Source organism: Patella vulgata, chromosome 2 (assembly GCF_932274485.2).
Source record: "Patella vulgata chromosome 2, xgPatVulg1.2, whole genome shotgun sequence".
NCBI classification, from domain to species: Eukaryota; Metazoa; Mollusca; class Gastropoda; family Patellidae; genus Patella; species Patella vulgata.
This window is the reverse complement of record NC_065880.2, coordinates 21743473-21759258: the sequence shown is the minus strand read 5'-3', so window position 1 is coordinate 21759258 and position 15786 is coordinate 21743473. Positions and strand designations below refer to the sequence as shown.

General features: G+C 35.6%; 1 protein-coding gene across 1 annotated transcript; it reads right to left on the bottom strand.

Annotated features, from left to right (window-relative positions):
* Positions 1–12025: 12025 nt before the first annotated feature.
* LOC126810530 (frizzled-9) lies at positions 12026–15089 on the bottom strand. The gene has a single exon (XM_050535643.2). The coding sequence runs from the start codon at positions 14762–14764 to the stop codon at positions 13001–13003; it is 1764 nt and encodes a 587-aa protein (XP_050391600.1). The 5' UTR covers positions 14765–15089; the 3' UTR covers positions 12026–13000.
* Positions 15090–15786: the final 697 nt, after the last annotated feature.

The window sequence follows — 15786 nt, the reverse complement described above, 5'->3', positions numbered from 1 at the left end:
GTTTGTGCCTAGTGAACATTAAACACATAAGTCCTGTTCGTATAAAATATAATATTTATTGTGTGTGTTTATGAAGAACAAATTACCGTGTCTAATAGGCGGAAGGTATTTTAACCGAGGCCAAGTTTATGTCATTATTGAACGTTTATGAGGTTTTTCATTGTTGTAAGCGACTAGATTACCTTACCTTTCTAAATGGACCCCCCGGTGTTCCTCATTCATTTTGTTATCCAATATCTTTTCACAATCTATATATGTAAGCTCTAATAGATTTTATGCATATTTTTGTAAGCGACGTCGGCCGCACTTGTATATTGATCCGCGACTGGAGTAAGCCAGGATTGCTAATAAAATTAACTAATATTTCAGAAAAGCCATGTGGAAAAAATCAAGTGATCGCTTAGAAACCTTATACAGCTGATAGTAAATGTGTTTACATGTTAGCTCTTTCAATATCCATACGTCATATAGACAGTTATATGTAATACATATTCAATATATAAGTAGTATTTCATACACCTTTACATAAATATTTCATTTGAAAGATTTTAAAGGTGTTAATATAGTTACCAGTAATGTAATTAGCACTATACGATGATCGAAGAATGATATAGCAATGTTATCTTTTTCAAGTATAATGATACACACATTTACGCATACCGCATACTGATTTTAGATGAGTTTAAATTGATTTTGCTCGAAAAAAATGAGTTCGGCTTGATTGTACACGAAACAAATGAGTTCGGCTCAATATTTCCTTCTAATTGACATAATTAGAATGGAATGGCCCCATGTCACCATGAATGTTACCATTAACATTAATGTTAGTTCTCCTCTCTTGATCGGATCAAAGCATTCTCCAAAAATTTCGTGGGGCTGGAACAACCTGGCTACGCCTTACTCAAAAGGACGTATGGTGTTCACCAGGGAAATCTTGAGAGACATAAACAGGAAGTAGCATAGGAGTAGATACGTTACTACGCACCATACATTCCAAAATGACGAATATTCACCAAGCCATTTTGTTCACCAAAAAGAGGTGAAGGGCAAGGGAGAACAAGATTTTAAACTTAACAGAAGGAAATTTTAATTAATGGTGGTGTGTGTCCAAATAGAATGTGGCCTTTGGTGGTAATACAACATGGCGATAGCCTCGCGAGAAGCATCGTATCATCTGTCGTGGACTAAAGTGTCGTTGCTTTATGAGATTCTACAAGTATATTCGTATCAAAATCTTACTTTTTACACGAGCATATGACTGTATGTATGCGTTTAGTGTGTAAGCCGTTGGTTCGCTAACTTGGTGGTCACGTGTTCGATCCCTGTGTAGGGCTGCGTGGTACCCCCCGGTGTCAGTGATGTAGACGGAGAGCCTAGCAAGGGACAGCGTATAGTCGTTCAGATGGGACGAAAATAAGAGGTCTCGTGTACACATGGTCGTGCACATGGTTAGTTGGAATTCGATATAAGAGTAGGCCGTAGCGCCTCTGTCCGGGCAACATTTCACTCATAGCACACTGTATGGTGTATGCCCGTCTTTATTATCCTAGTCGGAGCAGAACAGTAAGACGTTATAACCCAATTTCATTTCATTTTGCGTTCTCATACACCAAGTGGGTTGATATCGAAGCACAATTTTAACCATATTTATTTTCTGCCTTTCACTTTCCATTGATCCCCTTGTTGATTGTCCTACTCAGTACCCAGTTTGATCAGTTACCAGAGATCTATAAGCTATAGAATACTAATTTTTCTTACTCAACTTTATCAACTTATAACCATCTATATCCTAAGATTGCTATTATTTTATATATATATATTTTCAAATAACATTTTATTCAAAACTTGAAAGGGATTGAGGAACATAGCCTATATTATAACCACTCTCAGTGTGATTTTTGATTTTGTTAATGTTACAGTGTGAATTGAATTATTATAAATACTCAGTTCATTATTTCAAAAGAAAAGGTATGTTGGTTCCAGACTTGTTCACCATAAATATCTTCTCATTTGAGGAGTTCACATATCTAACAATTCGTTATTGTACGTTTGTTATATTTACAGTTATAATAGCACAACTGTTCGTTTACAATTTACGGTTATGGGATTGGGATGGGCAAATATTTATTTCAAACGATATATATACCGCCAGTTTTAGCCTTAAAACAAAATCAAATTTGCATGCAAATGAGAAACATGTATAACATTATCATCAGTTTGCTCGGCTTTATCTACAGCTTTGATGTTTCATTGTCTGTGAGGGTCGAGCATACATTACCGACACCAACCGCGTTTTTCGATTTTATCTTATATTAAAAAAGCAAAAAGCCGATTTTGAATTATATTCTAATGGATCTATTCATTTACGTACACCTTTATATGAATAATTGATTAGACGGCAGTTGCCGTTACTCATTGTTGTGTGTGATGGTGACATCTGATGGATGCCACATTCAGATTTATCGTTAATGATCACTATAAAGCTTGTGGCAAACTACACAGTTAGCTTCATCTATACTTTCTTCTGTATCGGGGGTTTGTCTTTGTTGTTTAAACAGGAGGTAACAGTCTATTTTTAACTTTTCGTGATATTTGAAATCAATTATTTAAATAATGGTGCATGTTTTTATGTAATAAAAGACTGCACCAGATGGTTATCTGTTTATAACTATATGCAATGAAAATGAAATAAAATGGGGTTAAACGTCCTACTTTTCTGCTCCGATTGGGCTTATGAAGACGGGCATACGCCATACAGAGTGCTATAGGGGGAATTTTGCCAGGACAGTGGCGCTAAGGCCTACTCTTATATCGAATTCCAACTGCCAGGGGATTTTTTACGTGCACGCTAATATGTACACTGGACTTCGGTTTTTCGTCCCATCCGAACGACTAGAAAGCTTTCCTTATAAGATCCGCCGTCCTGCAGCAGTGACAAGGGGAAACCGTGTCAGAAAATTGTATATTATAACCAGTCAATGACTTTAATAAACTTATATTATAAGTGCAATGAGTAGTTGGTTGTTTTAGTTAGGAATCTTTAGCTTGTGTCCTTATATGAACTGTTATACAGTCCTTAATACACCAATAAATAATTATAACAGATGATGCAGTCTTGCTTAAAAAGTAACAGATTGAAAGATAACAAGACTGAAGGGCGAATGCTCACTAGTTCGCAGATTCGCTTGGGTTAGTGTTAAGGTTATGATTTTTGTGGCGGTTCAACCGTCTCTTGACCTTTTGACTTTGACCTTGACGAAACGTCTAAAACTTACAGCAGGTTTTGCTGTTTTTTTGGGTTTATAGCATAGTATAATATAGCGGGGAACTAAAAAATTCTTTTTGACAGGGGGGCGCTACCCCCCCCCCCCCTGCTCAGCTCAGCTACATACACGCAAACAATTGTAAAAAACACTTTTTCTGAGAAAAGTGTAACGGTCGTGTGTTTTACCCTTTATCATCAGATGGCGGGATGGGATGGGCATTCAAAGCGCGCGATAATGATATAGACATGTGTGATATCACAATTAATGCTTTGCATCAATTAAATTGAATCACAATGTGTGTATGTGTGCCAACGTAATTTGGAGACAATAATGGCATCATGCATTGTAAACTGTCAAATTTCTTTAACAGGAACCTGACAAAACCCCTCCTGCAAAAATTCCTGGATTCCACCTTGTTTGGGTGTAAAGATCCTGGACCATTGGAGGAATAGATCGCCGAACTATTCTTCTGTTGGGTATTTTGATTTGCCAACTAGGTGTGGTAAAAAAGACACAATGGTGGCTCGAATGGAATTTGTTTTACTCTTAGTACAAATTGGTTAAATCTTTCCGCTGGCTAAAATTTATAGATTTTCAGTAAATTATGACATGTAAATATTTTGCTCTAAGGTGAAAACGTTTCCGACAACCATACAAATTTTCCGACAAAAGCTCTACCGGGATGGAGGGTAACCGATCTCGGCACAAAGAAAGAATATGCAACATGAAACAGTTTTGATCAAACTGAAACGTTTCAAATTACGTCCATTCCCAAAATAAAAAAAATAAAAGACTTCAGTCCATTGAATATTGAATGAAAATTGTTGTATTTCTGTCTTTACAAATGAAATCTTGGGAACAGATCGCATCTGTTTAACTTTGTGCATATCTCATTTTTGATCTGAAAATTAAAAGTGAAAAAAAATGTTAAATTTTCATCAATCCGGAAAGAGGGAAAGTGCGTATATAGCTGTTAACTGTAGAAATTAGTCTACAAACAGCTGCGTGTTCTGTTTTTCTCTCATACATTGCACGTTCTAGTCTAGTAACGCCTGGTCTTCAAAGAACATATATAATGACCTGAAATAATTACCGTATAAATTAACATTTGCTCTGATCGGGTCATTTCTATCAGCACAAAGAGGAAAGTGGTTGTAATTTACATAACGTGTTCACTCTTTTAACATCATTATTCAGTTTGATGAGGATATACGTAGACAGTGTTATTGCCATCAGAACAAAAACCAAACACATCTCGATATGCAAATTTAATCATACTTCAATGTTTTTGCAATGACCCGTAACGTTATAGATATCTAATCACGTTCGTTTTGTCATTTTTATAGTCAACATAGCCTGTTTCCTAGCTATACTGCAATAAACGCCCCGCGGCACACGATGTATAAGGAAAACGATATGTTAATAAGATTGAAATACGCTCTAGTGAGCGACATAGATTGCGTCTAAAGACTTTTTGATAAGAGATGAGCTAAAAATGTTGCGACTTGAGTGTTTGTTGTCTTTTAATTCATTGCCACAAAAAAACGCTGTTTTGTAACTTAGCCGGTGAATTTATCATAAATTAAGATCTTTCAACGCCCGATAGATTTTAATAAAGATTGATAAACAGAGAGATGGTTTATGAAGCTTGCTAGCCTTTTCATTTCGCTATGGATATCATTAATGATATTATGAATTATGTAGAACTGATGAAAGAAGATACGAGATGAATCGAAGCCTTGATCGCAACATGTGTTTAATTCAACCAAAAAATTAGTCTGAGAACGAAAATATGCAAGATGTTCCAAAAACATGACATTACCAGAGTCTCACATCACACAAAAAAACAAAACTTCTACTTTATACAGCATAACGGTGCATTTAGTATTGACTTTCATACAACTGATTAGGGATTCTCTTTGATGTTTATGACGTCATAACTGCATGCACCGTAAGAACGGTAATTCTATTTTTCTGGTAAACAAGTAGATATTATCAGAAGTGAGACTAGGAATTGGTTCCTCATATTGATTTTCATTTTCCTCCATTTATTCACAACAACACAACTCAAAACCAAAAACATGAAATTCAAAGTGCAAAGATATTTTCGTATATCCATGTTACATGGAACTTGTAAATGTTCTACAGGTCACTGTCACTGCGTCAAAAAGTGGCGTGGTTTCAATCACAGGCTTGTACCCGACATGGGATAGGTTGTCTTCCTTGCCCTCCCTCTCTCTCTCTCCCTCTCTCTCTCTCTCTCTCTCTCTTGCTCTCTCACTCTCCTGTACAACAGAAGAAGAATGCAAATACTATTTGCTAAAATAAAAAAAATCCCCAAAAGATGGGGTCAAATAAGGTAGAGATATTATCAAAAGAATTTGAAATCTGAGATTTTCAGTATAAAATAATTTCACATTGAAAATACAAAATATTTTTCGAATTCAGATATATCAGCTAAGAACAAGGTTGGGTTCATGATGAAATTATACAACCCATACTTAGATGTTCTTAGATTTTCGTGTCTCATTTTCTCTCTGATAGTGATTAAAGGCATGCAGTACACGTTCTCCTATCACGCTAAACCGATTGAAGTTGTCGGTTGAAACATTAATAGGCTTTTCGCTGATGAGATGGAAGTTCTTGATTTGCAATCAAATTGACATTCATCTAAATACAGTATGCGTCGTAGCCCCGTTATTCACGATGTGTTACCGTTAACACCTCTAAATGGCTCTGTTAATCCCCTTTATACTTTTATATCTACCTGTAGTCTATATATAGAGACATAGACTAGAAACTATACCTGGGTGTCATTAACCCTATTCTAACTGTTTATATCGATAGAATTATTTTAACATGTTACGTATTTATACAGTCGACACAATAATATATGTAACAAAAAAGAGTATTAATATTTTCCTTTGAGCTGAGTCTCGATGAATGCGCTTTTAGATGTGCCCGACTGACATGAAAAAAAAAACCCGACAAAATAGTTGCAAGTACGACGTGTGTAGATAAATATCAAAACAGTTTGCCACACAAGAACTGCTTCATGTATGTGGTTAACCAACTGGGTCTTATTTGAGAAGTTCGCATGAAATTTTAATGACAGTCAACTATTTTGGTAGTTTTTGTTCCTGCCAAACGCAACCGAATCCGCGTACCTTACTCTTTCCGAACCCCTGGATTACATTCCATTGGAAAATATCAGTTATGTGTGACTTTTATTTAATTACTATAGGAATTAGATTCTAGTGTTAATAGCATGCTCATATATTGCCACAGGTCACCAACGCTTTTTCTATTGACTTTAATGTTAATTCTCGGCTCTCACTTCTTCCCAAATTTTCGTTGAGTAGAACAATTTACCACATTCGCTACCTTTGGTTAAGATGGGGGCTTTAATTGTCATATTTCTGGATGAGATAGACTAAACACCACAGTTTGATAAGAATCCCCTGCAGTACTTTCATTTCCTACAGTAATTACGGTCTGGGGCCAATAAAATACAGGGTTTAACCACACTGCCAATACGACAATATAGCCAAGCATAGCCAAGGATAATAGTGGAAATTATAGGAAAACCCAGTCAGGAAGCGATGATTGAAATGACAATGGGGTTGATATCATTTGACATCAGTTTTCATAATTGTAAATAGAAGGGTTCAACTTTAAACGCACAGTAGAGACACACACACACCAGGGATATCACGGAAATATACCAGAGGAATTTTCTCGACCAACATTTGTTAGTGAGGAGGTACACATAGAGTGGAATAAACTATAAAGCGACGAAGTCAAATGCAAAATAAATCAGACGAAAATCGTACAGTGTGCATTGGTCTTTATGCTGAACTGCTTTACCATTGTCGATAGCTAGTGCACGTATGGTTAATAAGTTAACCAACAGAGGCAGTATATAGCTATAAAGCTGTGATTTACGACAATGATGGAGAACTCTAAACGACTAGTAAATGCAAAACCGGAACACATTCCTCTTTCGATCTGTACTTGATGACAGCAACACTCAATTTATGTGGAAATATACTGCTCTGTATATATTATATATTTCTCTCTAGTCTACATACTTTATGAACCTATATATACTATATAGATCACAGCATATATAAAACACTAACCTGGCTTTACTTTGGTTCTATATTATTGTTTCTGTTAAAAGTTTGGTTCTATATTCTGTTAAAAGTTTGGTTCTATATTATCGTTTCTGTTAGAAGTTTGGTTCTATATTATAATTTCTGTTAAAAGTTTGGTTCTATATTATTGTTTCTGTTAAAAGTGTGGTTCTCTATTATTGTCTCTGTTTAAAAGTTTGGTTCTATATTATTATCGTTTCTGTTAAAAGTTTGGTTCTATATTATTGTTTCTGTTAAAAGTTTGGTTCTCTATTATTATCTCTGTTTAAAAGTTTGGTTCTATATTATTATCGTTTCTGTTAAAAGTTTGGTTCTATATTATTGTTTCTGTTAAAAGTTTGGTTCTCTATTATTATCTCTGTTTAAAAGTTTGGTTCTATATTATTGTTTCTATTAAAAGTTTGGTTCTATATTATTGTTTCTATTAAAAGTTTGGTTCTATATTATTGTTTCTATTAAAAGTTTGGTTCTATATTATTGTTTCTATTAAAAGTTTGGTTCTATATTATTATTGTTTCTGTTAAAAGTTTTGACGAGTTTTGTCGTTTTGCTTTTTGCATCTAACGGGGTCTAATGGCCCCGCGCTCTCGTCTCTCTTCTGTTCTCGTATAGACAGTTCATTTTGTGACCAGAATCAATCTTTCATGACCACAACTGGAAACCAGCCATGGGCTTGTTATAGGCGGAGTCGAATTAGGGGGGGGGGGGCAGTTCATTTCCCTATTTAAATGAATAACATGATTTTATTATATTGTCCTAAGATTAATTGAATAATCTAAGTATGCCGTTCATGGTGGTTCGGTGGGTTCTGGGTTCCATCTCAGTGTTCTTCTGGATTTGTCTAGTCGTTCGCAAGAAACGAAAATCCGTGGTCCACATGCACGTAAAGAAACCCTTGACAGATGGATTGAATGACAAGTAGACCAAATTTCCCTCGAATCACACTACACGACGTATGCATGTCGTCATTCGTTTAGAAAAATAAGACGGTTTCCTTCTCTGTGCTGGACCAAAATAGTTATTTGGGACTGATCTAGTCGTTCGGGTGAAACGAAAAACAGAGGTTCATGTGCACGTAAAAGAACCCTTGGCGGTTGGAATTTAATGACGAGTAAACATAGGCAAAATTCCCCCCAGTACACTGGATGAGCTATAAAGGGTCTGGTACCTCTTTTATTAAGGTCGGTTATATCTCAACAGTCGTTTTATCTATGACGTAAAATTGCAAACAGATGTACACGGTCGTTTAGTTATAATAGGCCTTTTCAATAAAAATTGGATACCAGGAAGCTTATTCTGTTTAGTGTAATGTAGCGCCATTGAAATCTCACACCAGAAGTAAACTTACCTCGTACACACCAAATGAATTCGAAAACACACGTACACGTATTTCAGTTTAAAATGAATATAAAAGATAAAAACGAATATTTTGTTAACTCCTGTTCGATTATTGTACATATTATGAAGTAATTACATCGTTATGAAATATTAAACTTAATCGACATAGTCAATTATCGTGTAACGGTTATATAAGCGGTTTGGTTTCTGTGACGTGAAATTTCACATCAATAACTTTTGATGTGGTCGTTCTAATAACATTGGACGGAAAGGGTGAAATTGATATCCTTAAAGTTTAAACAGCCATGTTTTAGGACTAATTATGACAATACGTGACGAAAGCCACAAAGCTTATCAATTAATCCTGCATCACAATTGCTCATTTCCTAGTTCAATATTATATGATTTATTAATATCTTGAAATTGGCTGTTTGATGTTGAAATTACAGCATTTATTCAAATAATATATCAAAGGATACAGTGATGTGTGTACACATTATATAGACCTTAATTAAACTACACAAAAGGTCGGCTTAATACAAAGGGAGTATAAATTGTGGATCGTTGTTCACAAAAGAATAAAAAAAATCGTCAAATGTTAATGATATGTATCCATTTTCTGTTATAACTCAGTATAATATTACTACACGTTGAATAAATTCTCACTTTACAGTTAAAACGACAATATGATATAGTAACGTGTTAAATTCCGTTCTCTTGTCAGTCACTTGTGTGTGATGTGTTTTTATTTTTTTATCGGAAAGTATTTAAGTTTGCTTGTGGGCTGGGCTGCCTGTGGGTATTAAATTAATTAAACATAAAGATGGATTATTTCTATTAATAAAAATTTCAAATACTGGGAATTTGATTTTAATAAACAAAGATGAGTTATGTGCACTTATACCCCAAACGCTATGCTTATATACTATTTATAAATTCTAATACTCCTAACGGTTAACGGTTTAGTAGCCCAAACTGTCCCAAAATGAGAGACGTTATTCAATCAGGCGTTCTAGATTATAGCCTATTTCTTGCACGCTACACCTTAATACTTACTATTGATCTAGCGTTAGCGTTTAACGTAAGATTCGTCATACAACACTACACTACAAGTTTATCTCTCTTAAATTATCAGAAAAAGTAAGCTTTGTATTTGATAAAATGAACCGTTTAGATATATGTTGTTGAAGTTTTACAGCCAACGTGCAAATATGTAACTGAACCGATCAGTATATTTATTTCACAGATCTGTTTACATCTGTATTGACCCAGTGCCTCTGGGATATAATCGACAAAAATGTAAAAATCAAAAATCGTAAGTTATTTGTTAAAGATACAATAACCCAGATTGTTCATATAAATATAAAAAGTGAAAATTATATACTATTTTAAAGTCAAGACCGTAGTTTTGTAATTTGCACGCCCGAATATAAAAAAATCATCATGAAGGATGGGCAGAGAAGAGATTAATTTTTGTCTAAAATACGTGTCAAATCAATAAAAAAACCAATCTAAACTTTAAATGTAACTTATTCTGGAATGTTTTTAATATCAAGTCATGTTTACTCTTCTGTAGATCAGTTGACAATAATATTTAAATTTATTTACTTAATTAAGCGGAAATTGATGTAGCGTTAAACCATAGACCTTTTTGACGAATCGTGTTTAAAGGTACACTAGCGTCAAAGGTTACAAGTAAAGACCTTTTTAACGAATTGTTTTTAAGGAACAACTGTGTCAAGGGTTACAAGCAAATATCTTTTTAACGAATTGTGTCAAAGGTTACAAGCAAAATTCTCTAGAAAAATTCGAAGCCGCGAACTACCTAAAAAAATAGATATATAACGAATTGTGTCTAAGGAACACTTGCGTCAAAGGTTACAAGTAAAAGACAGTTTTTAACGAATTGTTTTTATGGAACAACTGTGTCAATGGTTACAAGCAAAGACCCTTTTAATAAATTGCTAATAAGGGACAATAGTGTCAAAGGTTACAAACAAAGACCTTTTTAACGAATTGTGTCAAAGGTTACAGGCAAAATTCTCTAGAATAATTCGAAGCCACGAACTACCTAAAAAAATAGATGTTTAAAATAATATTTTTCATGTGTTGGTATTAAATTATGATGTAGAATGCATATTACATTTAGATAACTAGTTAGCATAATATATAACATGACTTATTAATATTCATAAACACGTTATGGTCAATCAGTCAGTAAGTACACTTAACGCCAGGGAAAATGTTTATGAAATTGCACTATGTAAAACGTTCAAGTTGTTCGTGTAAATTTTTAATTACAAATACACTACTCAGATGTTTATTAAGCCTATGAAATAACTAACAATGGTCGTGCACTTTTGTTCGAAGCCGCTTTTTGTCAATAACGAATTTTAACACGTCTTTGTAAAATCTCCGATATTAATTAAAACAGCTAGATGACATTTAAATATAAAAAGATGATATTTACCAATGTTTTCATTTAAAATATATGGTACATGACGTATGGACCTACTATTTTGCTACTTATTAACACCTTTGTATTCAGTAGAAAGATATGAAAACAAAATTTCCAAAAGTCGGGAGGTGGTATCAGGCGTTCTAGAATGTGTAAGCATACCGTACCTCATACACAACTTAAGTGATGGTTTAGGACCTACATCTTGGTACTACAATGTTGTGATCACGAACTACTATCATTAAAACTCTAAGTTCGACTATTGGAAAACGACAGAAGATGCGTCACATGATTTCATCTGTACACGCAATATGAAGCTTATTATAAATTCCTCTTGGATGTGTTTTTTAAATAATTAACATCGCCCTCCCAAGTACCATGCCGTTTCTTTCCAAAGAAAACCGTCTGCTGAATATTTGCATGTTAACTGAAGCATATCGCGTGTTTATGAACAAACTGCAACGATGAACTAAGAAATGACTGCTTGGGCGCCAATAGCAACTTTTTCATGTCTCTAAGGGCCTTTGGTTTGATTTAAGAGATGAATGACGAAACTGGTACAACCCATTGTTTATTCTATATGCTAACAAATAAATCTATTTATTAAGTCGTAAGAAGAACATAACTGTAACCTATTTGACCCAATATATTATCTTTTTAGAAAGCTTAACGAAAGTGGTCTCTATTGTCTTATAAAACCAAAACATGGATCTCATTTAAGATTCTTCTATTTTAGGCAGAACGGGTAAAAATAGGGCTCATATATATAGAGGGAGAGATATTTGAAAAAATAAAAACAAATATAGTTTTGTGAGAAAATGTTATTTTCTGGTGTAATTAAATACAATATGACTGATGCATATAACAAGATTATATATATATATATATCATATATATAAAGAAATATTTTAACAAGAGAGAAAAGGGCGGTATTTCTCTATAACAAACGGTGATGTGCTCCCCAGAGATACACAGTAAAGTTCACACCTCGAGTAAAAACCTTCCGACTGCCAGCTACATCTCAGTCGATATCTAGCACATGTTCAATGTCTGTAGCTGTCTCAAATACTCTCAAATAAACAGAGAATACATTCTTAGTAACAAATGGCTCTTTAACAAAAATGCACCCTTTTAAATGAAAGAATATATAAAAAAAAAGAATAGAAATCTCCTCTGGCAATTGGGCGTATCAAGTCCAAGTCAAATTAACAAGACTCAAATTTCCCCCCAATTTGCCCCTTTTGAAAAGTTGTTTAACACGAGTCTGGTGATAAGTTTTTCAATATTATCCCTGAATATTTGTGACTTATAGAGTTAGAGAGATAGACACCACAATATAGAAAGTCTCTCCCTTTACCTTCCGCCTCAATACTTTTCAATCATATTGTTGAAGCTCTATTGGGTTTATTTAACATTGATATAACCCTACACAGGTAGAAAATATACGATATCTTAGGGAGAATCGTGTGCACTGTTGTCACTAATTTGGTGAATGGTTGCCACTGCACGATAATATGCCAAAGATAGGGTAAGGTGGTATAATTTATACTTGTTACATCTAATAAGCTCGTCCTATCATTTGATACATATCACCATCACTCGAGTCCACATCAATCTTTCCAATCTCTCTACTTAACTAACTCGCTTATTGACCCGAATTTATTACCATTCAGAGTATCCGTTTTCATTAGGTTTGTAAACGGCTAAGTCTCGACTCAATATCGGGCTAAGAAGGACTAGGGCGTTAAACAAACACGACACTTTTCTCAGTAAAGCGACTGTCACACACGGGAGCCTGCAACTTTTTGTAAATATTTTTGTCCGTGCTGTGATTTCATCATGATGACCGGCGCCTGTTGATAGCCTGATGAATAATTAGATTTTCGTCTCGAGAATCGATTAGAGAAGAATTGTTTCCAGGAGCTGACAGTCTTAGAACTCCATATCCACATTCCACTGGTAATACCCACTACAAGAGACATAAAGATCTTTAGCATGTAAACCTCCACGGTAGGTACTGAATACTCGAGGTGACAATCGTCTTGATTAATACATGGCCGAGTCATGGCCTGATGTCGCCACTTTTCGTGGTTAATACGTTCATAAAAATAACACCCTATCACACAAGTTGCAGGCACTGTATATAGCACAGAAAAAATGCCAATTTTGGCCATAAGTTTTTCAAGTTTTCGGATGTTGGTACCATCCTGTTTCAAATCGTTTCTAATACGAAGTAAAGCGGCGAAACCCGATAACAAAAACACGGAGCCGATAAATAAATATACAATTAAAGGACTTAACACAAAACCAGTTAATGCTCCAATGTCCTGATTGCCCACATAACACAGGCCTGTCAGCTCATCGCCGTCCACTCGACGCATCGTTAGAATAATAATTGTTTTGATAGCTGGAATAGCCCATGCCGCCAGGTGAAAATAACTACTCAGGGCGTCTATAGCTTCTTGTCCCCATTTACGGGCGGCTGCCAAAAACCACGTCACTGTTAAAATAACCCACCAAATGGAACTAGCCATTCCGAAGAAATAAAGAATGAGAAAAACGATAATACACCAAGTACTCTCCAAGCCTTCTTGTATCAGGAACTTATTATCTTCACTGTCCTTATCACAAGATATAACTTGAGGACCGGTCACTGCACGTATAATATAGGCAACCGAGTATATGGCATAGCACATTGATAGAAAAATGATGGGTCTCTCTGGATATTTGAATCTTGTTGTGTCTATGACAAACGTCAAAACGGTGATTGTTGTCGATAAACAACACAGCGAAGCCCAAACTATCATCCACGTTTCTGCGAAATTTTTATCAACTTTTCGGAAATAAACGTCAATATCACACCTCGGAGCACAGGAATTGTTACCCTGGATCGTATCCACGTGGACAAATCTCTCCGGACATTTCTTCGCATTTTTCTTCTTGTGTTTTTTGGGTCTAGAAGGTGTTGTCGGGGCTCTATCACTGAGTTCATTGTTAAATTTCCACCAGTCTTTGTTAATCTCCCATTTATTAGAGTTTGTCCCTGCGTTATAATCCGGTTCTTCTGTAACATTCGGTGCCTCCATGCACAGTTTATCCTTGGGGTCACTTTTTTCCGGTAACTTGTCGCATGATAAAATGTTAGGCCACGGAAAGTCAAACCTCTGTAGTATGGGTTCACACTTTGACTTAACTTCCAAACACATTGATTTACACGCTGGTATAATGATTGTCTCATCCACAAGTTCGGTACACATCGGTGCATACAGAGAACACAGAAAAAACTTTAACAAGCGTGAACACCCGATCTGAACTAAAGGTAGGAACTCGTGAACCTGTATGGCAGCATCTTTTTGATTCACATGTCCCACAAGATTTGGCATTCGTGTTGTGTTATATTTCATATCTTTACACATAGGTATAGTAATAGGTTCACACCTTGGCGGGTGTTGACCGTCCATCGATAGTCCGTAAGAGCCCGTCCCCCATAGCAGGAGGGTCAGGCCCACGAGCCGGGCCATCGCACCAGCCCCTGAGACCCACATGTGAGTCAATTAGGGGTTTCACCACTGTACACTGTTATCCCTTTCACTTTTTCACTAGTTTCAGCAAGTGCTTCATGTGAACACTGCTGTGAAATGATTGTATCGTCGACTTGTATTGCCACTCGAGACGGGTTCAAAGGGGATTTCTCCGCCGTAACGTGGTCTGTAGTTTGTGTTAGTGATCGGCTCGTATTAATTTCCAAAGGTAAATCCAAGAGATTGCTGCTTTTAATAAAACCTGTGTATAGGTGTTTAACTGTAAATAATCACATGACATCGGTTACTTGAGAGACAACTTCTCGTTTTGGGGCGATCTATATGTGTGTCGGAGTTATAACACTAAGTTCAGTGAGCCGGCCGTCGGTGGGCGGGACATATGAGCTCTTTGAACACACCGCTGAGCAATGTCAGTCTGTCAATCACGCAGCGGGCCAGTGAATGAGATACCGGTCGCTCCACGGTAAAGTAACCGCCCACAGGCAGACAATGTTACCCATCAGAAATCAATGCATTTGTTAACAGACAAGCACATGTTGCTTAAATAATACAACAAATAATGTGTAGACCTGAAACGAAGCTTTAATTGTTTGTTATTGCGTGAAAATAGAAGAAAAATAAATAGAAGAAATGGCGTCAGTATGTGTAAAGTTGTAAATATATAAAATACATCAAGGACATCACTTTTCGTCCTAAATCAGCATAAATCCAACCATGTTACACATTCATTAATGGATAGATATTAAATCAGTGTATCGTTTCAATTAAAACTGCAAGCAAAATAATTTACGCAATACGCCCGTTGTGCCATCTAGCAACACACAGTGCACATAACGATTACCGAAATACGTGCATTGAAAACGTAAAACTTATTCCTATGCGGCTGTTCCAATATGAAATTTTAATATTAACTTAATGGGACAATTCTTGCATCGAGATCAAAACAGCAAATTAGTTTTAAATAATTGGTTAATGAAATATGACACATCTGTGCAACTAACAGCATTTTTATTTAATTTAATTCG

Coding starts and splice junctions, on each gene's coding strand:
- LOC126810530 (XM_050535643.2), bottom strand. CDS start 14,764: ATGTGGGTCTCAGGGGCTGGTGCGATGGCCCGGCTCGTGGGCCTGACC.